General features: G+C 39.7%; 1 protein-coding gene across 1 annotated transcript in view; it reads left to right on the forward strand.

Moving 5' to 3' along the window:
* Positions 1 to 14,879, forward strand: part of LOC136160330 (cytochrome P450 3A24-like) — a 56,070-nt gene that overhangs the window by 11,129 nt on the left and 30,062 nt on the right. Inside the window, exons 2-4 of the mRNA XM_065923836.1 lie at positions 4,977 to 5,070; positions 7,270 to 7,322; positions 14,222 to 14,321. Coding sequence (XP_065779908.1) covers positions 4,977 to 5,070; positions 7,270 to 7,322; positions 14,222 to 14,321 — 247 coding nt within the window. The remainder of the gene's footprint in view (positions 1 to 4,976; positions 5,071 to 7,269; positions 7,323 to 14,221; positions 14,322 to 14,879) is intronic.

The raw sequence follows: 14,879 nt of genomic DNA on the forward strand, positions 1-14,879 counted from the left end.
ATGCTGATACAGTGTAAAAACTATGAAAATGATTGGCTTTATCTTTAGCCTCTTCCTTTTTACCCAAAGAAGCATTAGTGTACCCAAAAGTGGGGAGCTAGAAGGAAACCAAAGCATTCACTCAATCCACCTGCTGCCGTGGTGGAAGCACGTGAGTTTAGACACTACACCAGATCTTTCTGCGGGACCAGTGTTGCCCATGTGTTCACTCAATGGCTTGGCATCGCTTTTGAGTTCATGTAGCACACTGAAGGTTCAGAAGCAGAAACCAATTTTGCCTTGGTTGTGAAGACAGAGGAAGGAACTGGGGTGGGAATCGCCCAGGCCACCCCTTGGTTGTGACAGTTGGTGCCCACACCTCCGCCACTTGCTCTGGGGGCAAGACAGATATCGCCAACATGGCTTGCCCAAGGTACGTCCGTGGGCACTTCCAACGTAGGTCCTTCCATGAAATTTTTTTTGGTTTCTCTTATCACATATTGTAAGATTGCTGGATTTATACAGAAATTTGAACCTGTGCTACCTTAAAGGCTAGCTTCCAAAGAAGGAGAGACAGGAGCTTAATCCAATATTCTGGAACATGCTATGGCCACTCATTTTTGGTCATACAAAGTGTCTTTTGCCTCCACGGGAAGGTTACTGAAGACTGGTGAAAGTGCCTGTAGGGCATTTTGAACCATTTATACACAGCCTGCTTTTCAGCCATACCTTACTAATTTGCCTCTACAGAGTTAGCCTTGGAGGTCTAGCAAGTTCACGTTTAAACCATTGATGGCAGCCTCTTCCCTCAGCCTCTCTTTTCCCGTGCTCTGTCATCTCTCAGTAACACTAGAGTGGGCAGACTTGTAAAGACCCAGAACCCTGAGTCATGGGCTTTCACACATAATACATGAAGAATAACCTACAGGCAGGCCTGCTATAGGGAGTATCAGCCTCAATTGGTTTTTAAGATAGTTGAAGTCAGAGGCAGTAATCTAGCTGCTTTGTTGATTGAGAATCTTCAAGAAAACGAGTGTACCTGGGGCACTGTGCTTAGCAGGGGAGTAACACTGGTTGGAGGATCAGATGCCATGAATTGGGGAATGGTCTGGAAATGGATCCTTTAGTCATTGGGTCATTTCTACAGTTTCAGGGAACATAAGGGTCAATCATCCTTCTTTGTAGTCCAAATCAACCAAATTGCCTGACGACACAGACATGGGTGTAGCTGAAAAGTTCTCAATTTCTATGATGGCAATGGAAGACTTGAGCACAGTTTTCATTCTACAGATAAGAACACTGTGCTTCAAGAATTCAACCGTTACAACATAAGAGTTGAACATAAGCACTGTGATACCATGACAGTTGATCCGATGATTAAGTCAGCTACTAAATGACTAACAGTCATGATAAACTGAAGAAAGGGATGGTTCACATTTTGTCAGATGGAGCAAAATTTCATCATGCTGCTCAGAACAATACGCAATTTACAACTTATAAATTATTTCTGGAATCTTCCACTTAATATTTTTACACCAATATGTTAACCACATAGACCATGGGTAACAAATCATAGACTGCAAAACTATATCTGGTTGTGTGTGTGTGTGTGTTGGATTACTGTATAGTTTTTAAAGATGTCTCCATTGGGTGGAACTAGGTTAAAAGTAAATGAGATCTTTCTGTACTATTTCTTATAAATTCTTATGAATGTACTATTATCTCAAAATAAAAAATATTAAAGAGAGAATTCCCTGGTGGTACAAAGGTTAGGACTTTTCACTCTCACTGCCAAGAGCCCAAGTTTGATCCCTTGGTCTGGGAACAAAGATAATGCATGTCCTGCATACTGTTCAGCACAGTAAAAAAAAAAATAGTAGAGAGTAAATAAAAGAATCTGCACATGAGGCATGGTTATATGTTTTCTAAGAACACATACAGAAAATAGACACTGAGCATATTAAGCTGATCACTTACTGATAGGAAAGATGATAAGAATGGAGTGAAAATGAGTATAAAGGATATATTTTGTTAACAGGTGGAAAAGTTTTAAATTTTAAAAAATGCTCTTAATTCAGTTGGTTCACACTTGGCTTGTGCATCCTTGCTAAGTTGCTTTAGTCATGTCTGACTGTTGGCAACCCTATGGACTGTAGTCCACCAGGCTCCTCTGTCCATGGGATTCTCCAGACAAGAGTACTGGAGTGGGCTGCCATTTCCTCCTCCAGGGACCTTCCTATCCCAGGGATCAAACCAGTATCTCCCATGTCTTCTTCATTGGTAGGCAGATTCTTTGCAACTGAGCTGCCTGGGAAGCCCAGATATACTCATAGATATCATATAATTGACTCAGGTAGGTAGGAAAAATATAGTTCCATTTTTAGCTCCAGGTGTTAAGCATTTACACAACCACTGATGTAATTCAAGTCATTGTGTCACTATAGTAACCATTAAGTTTACATTTCCCATGTTTGGGGCAGTTATGCTAACTGGCTCATTTTAATTGTTTAGATAATTAATTTGTAAAGACATATTGCCACCCTTATGATACCACCCTTATGGCAGAAAGCAAAGAACTAAAGAGCCTCTTGATGAAAGTGAAAGAGGAGAGTGAAAAAGCTGGCTTAAAACTCACCATTCAGAAAACAAAGATCATGGCATCTCATCCCATCACTTCATGGCAAGTAGATGGGGAAACAATGGAAACAGTGAGAGACTTTATTTCTTTGGGCTCCAAAATCACTGCAGATGGTGACTGCAGCCTTGAAATTAAAAGACACTTGCTCCTTGGAAGAAAAGCTATGACCAACCTAGACAGCATATTTAAAAGCAGAGATATTACTTTACCAACAAAGGTCCATCTAGTCAAAGCTATGGTTTTTCCAGTATAATGTATGGATGTGAGAGTTGGACTATAAAGAAAGCTGAGCGCCAAAGATTGATGCTTTTTTTTTTAAATACAAATTTATTTATTTTAATTGGAGGCTAATTACTTTACAATATTGTAGTGGCTTTTGCCATACATTGACATGAATCTGCCATTGGTGTCATGTGTTCCCCATCCTGAATCCCCCTCCCAACTCCCTCCCCATCTCATCCCTCTGGGTCATCCCAGTGCACCAGCCCCGAGCATCCTGTCTCATGCATCGAACCTGGACTGGCAATTTGCTTCACATATGATAATATACATGTTTCAATGCCATTCTCCCAAATCATCCCACTCTCTCCCTCTCCCACAGAGTCCAAAAGACTGTTCTATACATCTATGCCTCTTTTGCTGTTTCGCATACAGGGTTATCATTACCATCTTTCTAAATTCCATATATATGCATTATTATACTGTATCGGTGTTTTTCTTTCTGGCTTATTTCACTCTGTATAATAGGCTCCAGTTTCATCCACCTCATTAGAACTGATTCAAATATATTCTTTTTAATGGCTGAGTAATACTCCATTGTGTATATGTACCATAGCTTTCTTATCCATTCGTCTGCTGATGGACATCTAGGTTGCTTCCATGTCCTATCTATTATAAACAGTGCTGCGATGAACATTGGGGTACACATGTCTCTTTCAATTCTGGTTTCCTTGATGTGTATGCCCAGCAGTGGGATTGCTGGGTCATATGGCAGTTCTATTTCCAGTTTTTTAAGAAATCTCCACACTGTTCTCCATAGTGGCTATACTAGTTTGCATTCCCACCAACAGTGTAAGAGGGTTCCCTTTTCTCCATTCCCTCTCTAGCATTTATTGCTGAATTGATGCTTTTGAACTGTGTTGTTGGAGAAGACTCTTGAGAGTCCCTTGGACTTCACAGAGATCCAACCAAATAATCCTAAAGGAAATCAGTCCTGAATATTCATTGGAAGGACTGATGCTGAAGCTGAAACTCCAATACTTTGGCCACCTGATGCAAAGAACCGACTCATTGGAAATGACCCTGATGCTGGGAAAGATTGAAGGCAAGAGAAGAAGGGGACGGCAGAGGATGAGATGGTTGGATGGCATTACTAACTCAATGCACATGAGTTTGAGTAAACTCCTGGCGTCAGTGATGGACAAGGAAGCCTGATGTGCTGCAGTCCATGGGGTTGCAAAGAGTCATACAGAACTGAGTGGCTGAACTGAACTGAATTGCCATTAAATAATAAAGCAAGTTACACTTGATAAACTAATATTATTTTAATTAAAATAAAAAGCTATGCTTGTTTTAATGCCTGCTTTTGAAGACAGAGTTAAGAAGAATCAGATCTTAAAATGAGGTCAGGTCATGGCAGGAGCTCCAATGCAAGGAACTGACTCCTTGGAGAAGACCCTGATGCTGGGAAAGATTGAGGGCAGGAGGAGAAGGGGGTGACAGAGGATGAGATGGTTGGATGGCATCACTGACTCAATGGACATGAATTTGAGCAAATTCCAGGAGATGGTGAAGGACAGGGAAGTCTGGCGTGCTGCAGTCCATGGGGTCACAAAGAGTCAGACATGACTGACTGACTAAACAACAGTAGCAGCATAAAGGGAGGGAAAAGAATAAGTATAAGAACAATGCCATGTTATGCTCTAGTAACTTGTCATTGGGTGGATGCAGTTATCCAAAATCTCATGTTTGAGACAGAAAAAAAATTTTCCCCTTGTGTACTTAGAATGAGAATCTCTGAATCATGGAAGAGTCAACTTACTAAATACATATGAATGAATTTTTTTGGAGGAATTATAACCTAAACCTCCCAGGAGCTCTCAAATTGTAAATATTTATCAAGCATCCACTCTAGAATTGGGACCATCAAGACTTCAGCTGCTATTTGTGGTCTCACTATGGAGGAGGGAAAGGAGATGATGAGTGAAAGTAATCATTGCTTTTGGAATTGCTGTTATTATTTATCACCTACATATTACCTCTCTAGGCTTATGGTTCCAGTTTCGAGTAAGTGACTGGCTGGCCAGCTCCAGCACTTACTCCACAATCCCTGACCTGGATTTTCTCTCTCAATTCATAGATATGGAACTTATTCCTATGGGTTTTTTAAGAAGTTGGGAGTTCCTGGGCCAAGACCTCTACCTTATTTTGGAAACGTTCTGTCCTACCGAAAGGTGAGTGTTGCTTGATGTCCCTTTTTTGCTTCTTATGTTTGCAAATCCCAGCTGAGTTCCATAGTAAAAATTCTCCTCCTTAGGAGGCAGTTGAAAGTTTTCTTACTTCCCAGAAATGGCATCATAGACCCCACCGCACATGACATCTTTATCCCAGGCCTCTATTGTCAGCTGTCAGGAGCCTCAGGTTTGCCTCCTCAGACAGTTGAGCTCTCTTGGCTGAGTCAGCACAAGACTTGAATTTCCATCTTGTAAGCTTTGTGAAGAGGATCTTCTTTCTGCCAGGTGCAGACTCCCAGCAAGGCAAAGTCCTACTAATTGTCAGGAGAAAAGCATGAAGGGACGCCTGGTCGTGGCTCATTTTGCTGCGTACACTAGTGTCAGATGTGCCTTGTTGGTAGCATAAGCTCTGGGTACCTTCTGTCCCTTTCCTCCTGAGTTGGTTGGACACTTTAGTTTTTAACCTATCGGGTAATTTGCACATACTCTCAAGAACTGCTAATGCCTGCAGTTTTTCTTTTTCCATTTTCTGCTCTACCTCTTGCTACACATGACATCTTTTGGGATTTGAGAGATGGAACAAAAGCTTTCTGTTTTTCTTCTGTCCCTTCAAAGCAGGTACCTCATGGGTGAGTTTGAGCAGGGAATGAGCGTAACTGAGACAAGTTGGTGGTTGTCTATTTGCTTCAGATATTTAATGACCAAACAAGTTGTGGAGTTTCTAAAAATAAGGCAGAATCACATATGCAAATTCACTAGAAAGGATATGATTTGACAAAATTATCAAAAATTTAATTTAATATTTAATTTAACTGGGGGGAATGTACCAGATGGCAAATGGACTGTGAATTCTGGCTGAACCTTAATATTCATCACACTCTGATGATTCCTCCGGGGCCAGGTCCCTCAGCTGATGGTCGTGAGCTATGTCCAGATGTCCATGGGCAGAGCCGTGTGTGCCGGCTGCTCTCTGACTTAGATTTCCTTTCCGGCAGACATGAGGATTGTTTCTTAGATCCCAATTCTCCCAACTGAGATCATCATTATCTCATCACTGCCTAATAACTTCCTGAACATTTTTCCATCTGAAGAAGCAGTAATTTCCTATCGACCTTTCCCAAATGAACTCCTTAGTAGATGTACCTTAAAAACCCATGTTTCTGAGATCTTCATTTGCTTTGTTGTTTGTTGTTCAGTCTCTCAGTCGTGTCTGACTCTTTGTGACCCCATGGACTGCAGCACACCAGGGTTCCCTGTCTTTCACCATCTCCTAGAACTTGCTCAAACTGATGTATTGAATCGGTGATGCCATCCAACCATCTCATCCTCTGTTTCCCACTTCTCCAGTATCAGGGTCTTTTCCAATGAGTCAGCTTGTTGCATCAGGTGGCCAAAGTATTGGAGCTTCAACTTCAGCATCAGCCCTTCCAATGAATATTCAGGGTTGATTTCCTTTATGATTGACTGGTTTGACCTCCTTGCAGTCCAAGGGACACTCAAGAGTCCTCTCCAACACCACAGTTTGAATATCTCAGTAAAAACTTAGCAAAAGGCTTTTTTTGTTTAAGTTATAGAAGTAAAAATTCAGGCCAGGCATTTAAACCACATTGTCCTTTGTGTAGCTGTGGCATCTTCCCATTTTTTCTGTGTTGAGCTGGAAAACTAGAAGGCAAGTCCACTTTGTCATTCATTCACTCACTCACTCACTCACTTTCTCATTCAGCACACACGCCTTAGACTTATTTAAATCTGTGAAATTAAAAGACATCTCTGGTGATTTAACTTCCTTATTCTGCTAGAATTCTCATGAGATAAATGAAAAGGCTGCTTAACTAGGAAATGAAAGGGTGTGTAGGAAACTCTTACTTACCTCAGCTTCAGTTTTCTCACATGTCCATGGGGGATTAGAGATTAAAAGATTTTGAACAACACATGCACAAGGAAAAGCCTTCAGGAAGACAAGGAGTAATTAGTATTCACTGACAGGAGTAAGTGTTTAGTATCTATGATATTCAAAGAAAATTCAAGAGTGATTTTAAATTGTCAGTTTCAAATATCTCCTCTATTTTCTCTCCTTTCCCTTAAGACATTTTTGAATAAGAACTTCCCTCTAACTACCAGTGAAAAATGATAGTTTTGTGAATTAGAGGTAGGGTTCAATACAGTATATTAACAATGTGATTTTGTTTTTCCTTGCAGGGTATTTGTGAGTTTGATGAAGAATGTTTTAAAAAGTATGGGAAAATTTGGGGGTGAGTATTCTGGAAACTTCCATTGGATACACTTATTATAATTAGCCACTCTCCCTCCCCACTTGGTATGGAGGGCCCTCAGTCCAGAGCTTCTTGGAATGAAGTCATCTGTTGTAAAGCTTTGGAGACTTATTTGACCAGAGATCCTAGAGGCCACCAGGTATGCAGGTCCATAGTCTGAATCAGGTCTGGAGAGTCACAGGTCATCACTTTTCTCCAGACTTTGACACTCAGGGACTCCTCACATCACGTTCTGTCAGTGTCTCACTCTTTCCCCCCTTTTCCATTTTATCTCTCCTTAGATTGCCTTAAATTGTTGCATAAAATGCATTATTCCAAAACACTCTAATATGTGCCTATAAATGCATTTTATGACCCTTTCCCACATGATTCTCTCTCTTTTTTAAATATATATATTTTATTGAAGTAGAGTTGACTTACAATGTTTCAAGTGAACACAAGGTGATTTGTGTTATACACAGTATTATACAAATACACATATACTATTTTTGAAGTTATTTTCCATTGTAGGTTATTATAAGATATTGACTATAGGTCCCTATTCTATACCATAAACCTTTGTTGCTTGTTGCATATCTATTTTTTATTCATACTGTCAAACAGGTAGAATTGAAATGTCATACTTTTTTTAGTTAGGCAAAAATTCATAAGTTTTCTAAAACATATATTATACATACTTATATATAGTATACAAAAGCTTTTCTACTACACTTGATAAAGGTTCAAGAAAGAACATCAAAAAAAAAAGGAAGAGATGGAGAAATTGGAGAACATAAACTAAATGAAATGGGAGCACTGAATATGAAATAGAAAAAGTGAAATAAACTAGCTAAAAGTAAAAGATCATCATATAGTTGTTTTTAAACATGACTGCTTATTAGAAACATATGTGGAGCTCTGGAAGAAAAAAAGCAATACCTGAGCATTTGTATTTTTCAAAAAATTTCAAGATAATTCTGAGATGTGTCTGAATTTTAACAAGTGATTGCAGGTTTTTCTATTAGATCCTAGCTTTGGTGATATAGAGTTCTATTATTTTTCTGTTGACCAGTCATGATATAGTGTTATTAAGTGAGTAATAGTATCATAATCACAATAGTAAAAGGTGTTTATCAGTTTTCACAATCAATAGTCAGACAAAAATAAAAGATAATTACAATTGCAAGCAATAATGGGAACATGATTAATTTAACAATATAAAAACAATTACATACAACTTGGGGGGGGAGGGAGTCAAGCAGAGTGATGCGGTAAGTGGAAGTACATACATGTATATGTTTTCATCCACCTGGCCAGTCTATGTCTTTTGGTTGGTGCATTTAATCCGTTTACATTTAAGGTAATGGTTGATATGAATGATTCTATTACCGTTTTTTTAAACTGTTTTGGGTTAATTTTCTGTAGGTCTTTTCCTTCTCTTGCATTTCCCGCCTAGAGAAGTTCCTTCAGCATTTGTTGTGAAGCTGGTTTGGTGGTGCTGAATTCTCTTAACTTTTGCTTGACTGGAAAGCTTTTGATTTCTCCATCAAATCTGAAGGAGAGTCTTTCTGGGTAGAGTATTCTTGGTTGTAGTTTCTTCCCTTCCATCACTTTAAATATATCGTGCCATTCCCTTTGGCTTGTAGAGTTTCTGTTGAGAAATCTGCTGATAGTCTGATGAGAGTTTGTTTGTGTGTTAGTTGTCATTTTCCCCTTGTTCTTTTAATGTTTTATCTCTGTCTTTAATTTTTGTCAGTTTGATTCCTGTGTGTCTTGGTGTGTTCCTCCTTGGGTTTATCCTGCTCGGGACTCTCTGTGCTTCCTGGACTTGGTTGACTATTTCCTTTCCCATGTTAGGGAAGCTTTCAGCTGTTTTCTCTTCAAATATTTTCTCAGGCCCTTTCTTTCTCTCTTCTCTTTCTGAGAACCCTATAATAGGAATGTTGGTATGTTTAAAGTTGTCCCAGAGGTCTCTTAGGCTGTCTTCATTTCTTTTCATTCTTTTTTCTATGTTCTGTTCTGCAGCAGAGATTTCCACCATTCTGTCCTCCAGGTCATTTATCCGTTCTTCTGCCTCAGTCATTCTGCTAATAATTCCTTCTAGTGTGTTATTCCAGTGTTCTTGCCTGGAGAATCTCAGGGATGGGGGAGCCTGGTGGGCTGCTGTCTATGGGGTCGCACAGAGTCGGACACGACTGAAGCGACTTAGCAGCAGCAGCAGCAGTGTGTTATTCATCTCTGTTTGTTTGTTCTTCAGTTCTTCCAGATCTGTAATAAGCATTTCTTGCATCTTCGCAATCTTTGCCTCCATTCTTTTCCCAAGATCCTGGATCATTTTCAGTATCATTGTTCTGAATTCTTTTTCCGAAAGGTTGCCTGTCTCCATTTAGTTGTTTTTCTGGGGTTTTATCTTGTCCCTTCATCTGGAACATAGCTTTCTGCTTTTTCATTATGATTAACTTTCTTTCTTTCTTTCTTTCTTTTTTTTTTTTAAGAAAGGGAGAATCACTTTTTATGTGCTCCTGGTAGAGTCTCAGGGAACAATAATTGAGATAGACAAGCACAGACAACTGCCTATCTGTTAGGGCAGCACTAGTACAAGAAATCATGGTATCAGTCACTCCAGCAGCTTCAGCAGCTCAACACAAACCCGGACAGACATTGTGCACACAGCAGCTGTGAGCCTGCTCTCAGTCTTCATGACAAGATGTTAGAGGCTCTGGCTCTGTCCTGAGTGGCAATATAGATGGACTTCGGCAGTTCTAGAGGTTATTTAGCATTTTGGCTTCCCTTGTAGCATCCTTGGTGGTGGTTCCTTAGGCAAGTTCAGTAGCATGGATGTCCTGGACTCCCAGTTAAATTAATTTTTTTAATTTATTTTTTAAATTGAAGGATAATTGCTTTACAGAATTTTGTTGTTTTCTGTCAAACCTCAACATGAATCAGCCATAAGTATACATATATCCCGTCCCTCTTGAACCCTCCTCCCATCTCCCTCACCATCCCACCCCTTTAGATTGATACAGAGCCCCTATCTGAGTTTCCTGAGCCATACAGAAAATTCTCATTGGCCATCTATTTTACATATGGTAATGTTAGTTTCCATGTTACTCTTTCCATACATTTCCCCCTCTCTTCCCCTCTCCCCATGTCCATAAATCTATTTTCTATGTCTGTTTCTCCATTGCTGCCCTGTGAATAAATTCTTCAGTACCATTTTTCTGGATTCCATGTATATGCATTAGTGTATGATATTTATCTTTATCTTTCTGACTCACTTCACTCTGTATGATAGATTCTAGTTCATCCACCTCATTAGAACTGACTCAAAGGCATTCCTTTTTATGACTGAGTAATATTCCATTGTGTACATGTACCACAACTTCTTTATCCATTCATCTGTCAATGGACATGTAGGTTGCTTCCATGTTCTAGCTATTGTAAATAGTGCTGCAATGAACAATGGGATACATGTGTCTTTTTCAATTTTGGTTTCCTCAGGATATACGCCTAGGAGTGGGATTGCTGGGTCATGTGGTGGTTTTATTCCTAGTTTTTTAAGGAATCTCTATACCGTCTTCCATAGTGGCTGTATCAATTTACATTCGCACCAACAGTGCAAGAGTGTTCCCTTTTCTCCACGCCCTCTCCAGCATTTATTGTTTATAGACTTTTTGATAAGGGCCATTCTGACCAGTGTGAGGTGATATCTCAGTGTAGTTTTGATTTGCACTTCTCTAATAATTAGTAATATCGAGCATCTTTTCACATCATAATTAACTTTCTGTAATATGGTTTTTGTTTTAGCTGCTGGAAGACTGTGATTCTTCTTACTTCTTCTGTCTTCCCTCTGATGGCTGAGGCTAAGAGGCTTGTGTAAGCTTCTTGATGGGAGGGGCTGGCAATGGGAAAAGCTGGGTCTTGCTCTGGTGGGCAGGGCCTTGCTCAGTATAGCTTTAACCCAATTATCTGCTGATGGGTGAAATTGCACTCTCTCCCTGGTGGTTGTTAGGCTTGAGGTGACCCAGCCCTGGAGTCTACAGGCTCTATGGTAGGGTTAATGGTGACCTCCAGGAGGGTTTATGCCAAAGGGGACGTTCCAGTGCCCCTGTCCTGTGGTGAGCCCCTGCCAACCCACTCCTCCACAGGAGGCCCTCCAACACTAGCGGGTAGTTTTGGTTCAGTCTTCTGTGGGGCCACTGCTTCTCTGGGGGTCTTGGCGTACACAAAATTTTGTTTGTGCTCTCGAAAACTAGAGTCTCTGTATCCCCCGGTTCTCTGGAAGTCCTATAATCAAATCTCACTGGCACTTAAGGCCAGATTCCCTGAGGATTCCCAGGGAATCCCTTTGTTGGATCCCCAGGCTGGGAAGCCTGATGTTGGGTTCAGAACCTTGACAACAGTGTGAGAACTTCTTTTGTATTACTGTTCTCCTGTCTGTGGGTCACCCACCTGGCAGGTGTAGGATTTGATTTTATTGTAATTGTGTCCCTCCTACCTTTTTGCTGTGGCTTCTTCTTTGTCTTTGGATGTGGGTATTTTTTGTTGGTGGGTTCTAGTATCCTCCTGTCAATGGTTTTCAATAGCTAATTGCAAATTTGGTGCTCTCACAGGAGATGAGCACACATCCTTCTACTCCACCATCTTGGACCAGAGGCCTCCACTCCTCTTTTGACCTAGTTACTCCATTGCTGAGAATTTATTTCAGGGATATAGTTGCACACATGCATAAGTAAACCTGTATAAGGACATTTATTCCTGCTCCAGAAGAATGAGGCAGCTCTATGAGTACTCCTATGGATTTGTAAAATAAGGTCTAAAAACCCCCTGTATGATCACATGATTCTCTTCTAATTAAAACCCAAAGTCCTTTATTTAAATTTTGGTTTTAATATGTCCTTTGGAAAAAGAGATGGGGGTTATAAGTAAACATAATGGGAAATTGTTTCTGCTCAGCTTTTTACTTTTTCTACAAGTATGGAGTTTTGTTTTTTTAATTTTCAGGTAAAATTTTCTGATAGAATTGTTTTCAATGATTGTTTTGTCTACTGTTTTTCTCTGACCTTGAGGAGATGTAGGGTATATATATATATCTGACCCAGAGTGTGTCCGGTGGGCTCTAGGAGCTGTTGGAGGTTTGGTGAGCAGAGGGAGGGGTGTCTTTTGGTGCTTCTTTGCCAAAAGCAAGTGTCAGAAGCTCTACCTGTCCGGACCTCTTCATCTTCTCTCATAAGGTCCTCAGAAACCGTGGGACCCTGTGAGTTGTTATGGCCCCCAAAATCAACCTGGTTGAGTGGAAAGAATACATAGTACTGGGACACCCCTGGCCCAACTCCAACTGCCCCTCCAACATTTAGTACTTGTGAGCTCTGGATGGAGTCCCTTTTTCATGGTGGATCTTAGTTCTCTCTTTAGAAAATGATTCTCATGTTGGATGTGAGTGAGGACCACCTGGGAGAACTTGTTATAAATACAGACTTTGACCCCACTCATCAGTACGCCAAATCGATATGATCTGAGGTGGGTTAAAAAATCTGAGTTGTAACTGGTAGTGAGAGAAATTATTAAGGCTGGAGTGACATCATGAATATAAAGGGTCACCCCAAACCACTATCTCTTCTCCACCCAAGTGTTGTTACACAGCCGTGATGGGAAGAAGGGAATCGTCCGAGTTATATGGTCAGTCAGGTGGAAGAGCAGATTAAGTGCCTCCTCAATCCCTCCTGTCACTGCTTCAGCACTAAGTGCTCTTGACAGCCTCTTACACCCTCTGAGTTTTAGAACAGCTTTTAGAAATGGGCAGAAGTAAGTGAAGTATTTCTCTGAAATTTTTATATGTAATCACAAAACCATTTGAAATTCTTCTGTGAAGTTAAAGGAGGAATAGGGAACACATAGAAAATCTTCCAATTCGTTCTAACCATTGCAAATGGTTGATAGTAAAACCAAAATGTAAGAAGACAGTGTAAATAACTCAGAGTAAACCTCTTGCCAGTGGCTCATTCCCATGAACAAGCATCCTGACAGTCAGGAGATCAGGTCAGTGACGTGTCACATCTGAGGAGTCAGCTTTGTGTGATAGGTGGGTCAAACGTGGGCCTGTCATGCTGCTGACGGATGTCACCTACATAGAGCCCGAGGCCACGGGACCCATGTAATGAAAAGAAAATATTTAGTAAATGAATTATATAGGCTCCTCTGAAAGTTTTTTCCTCTTTGTCCTTTTGTTCAAATTATCCTAAACTTGATGCTATCAAGAATATCTCAATATTTATAATATTTCCGCAAAATTATAAACTAGTAAGCAAATTTTAGAAAATAGGGCAAAAAATCTTTCATAATCCCACTGTCACTTGTGGAGCATTCCAAATCTCCCTCCATTTGCAGATATTTTGTTACCTATTTATAATCAATGTGGCAATAGTTTTCATCTATTATTATATGCATTTTCATGCTTTGGGTATATCTTCAAAAATGACTGAGTACGGGATGGGGATTACGTGTAACTCTATGGCTGATTCATGTCAATGTATGACAAAACCCACTGAAATGTTGTGAAGTAATTAGCCTCCAACTAATAAAAAAAAAAAAATTTTTAAAATGACTGAGTAGATGGACTCTCCTTAATTATTTTTTAATTTTCAGATAATTTACTTCAACTACTAAGATAACTTCCTTTTTGATAATGAAATATTTAAACCTATACATACTATGGAGAATGGTATAGGAAATACCCATGTCCCTACCACCCACAATTAATAATGTTTTCAGGGTAGTTTTAACTATGACCTTAAGAGGATAGATTAAGTAATGTTAGGATGAACATCTGGACTTCAAGGTGTGGTTTCACCTACAGAAATGGCTCATTAAGTTTAATCAATTCTGTTTTCCGTACACAGGATTTTTGAAGGTAAACAGCCCCTCTTGGTTATCACAGATCCAGACGTGATCAAAACAGTACTAGTGAAAGAATGTTATTCTGTCTTCACAAACCGGAGGGTAGGCATCCATTTTTTTAACTTTAAAATGTATTTGTTTATTAGATACACATTTTGAAATATATTATAAATTTACAGGATGTTGTCAAAAGAGAAAAATATGGAGAGGCTCCATGTCATGTACCTTTCATCCTGATTCCTCCAACGGCAATATATTGATTAATTAGAATACAATTTCAAAGCAGAAAATTGACATTTATACTATTCATGGAGCTTATTCTGATTTCATCTGTTTCATGTTCACTCATTTGTGTATGTTTTGCTCTATGAAAATGTGTCCTAGATGTAGATTTGTGTAGTTACCACTACAATCAATGGATAGAACTGTTCCATCCCTCCAAGTCTCCCTTTTACTATTTTTTTTATAGTCATGGCTTGTAGCTTGCTTTTTCCTCTTATCAAGGTCTTTAGCAAACATCGTTCTTTAAATTTTAATGAATATTTATCAATTTTCCTCTTTTATGGATTTTGCCTTTGTTGTCAAGTCCAAAATATCCTGACCTACCCCTAGGCCCTGAAGATTTTCTCCTATTTTTTCCTAAACATTAAATCATTTTAT

Source organism: Muntiacus reevesi, chromosome 2 (genome assembly GCF_963930625.1).
Source record: "Muntiacus reevesi chromosome 2, mMunRee1.1, whole genome shotgun sequence".
NCBI lineage: Eukaryota > Metazoa > Chordata > Mammalia > Artiodactyla > Cervidae > Muntiacus > Muntiacus reevesi.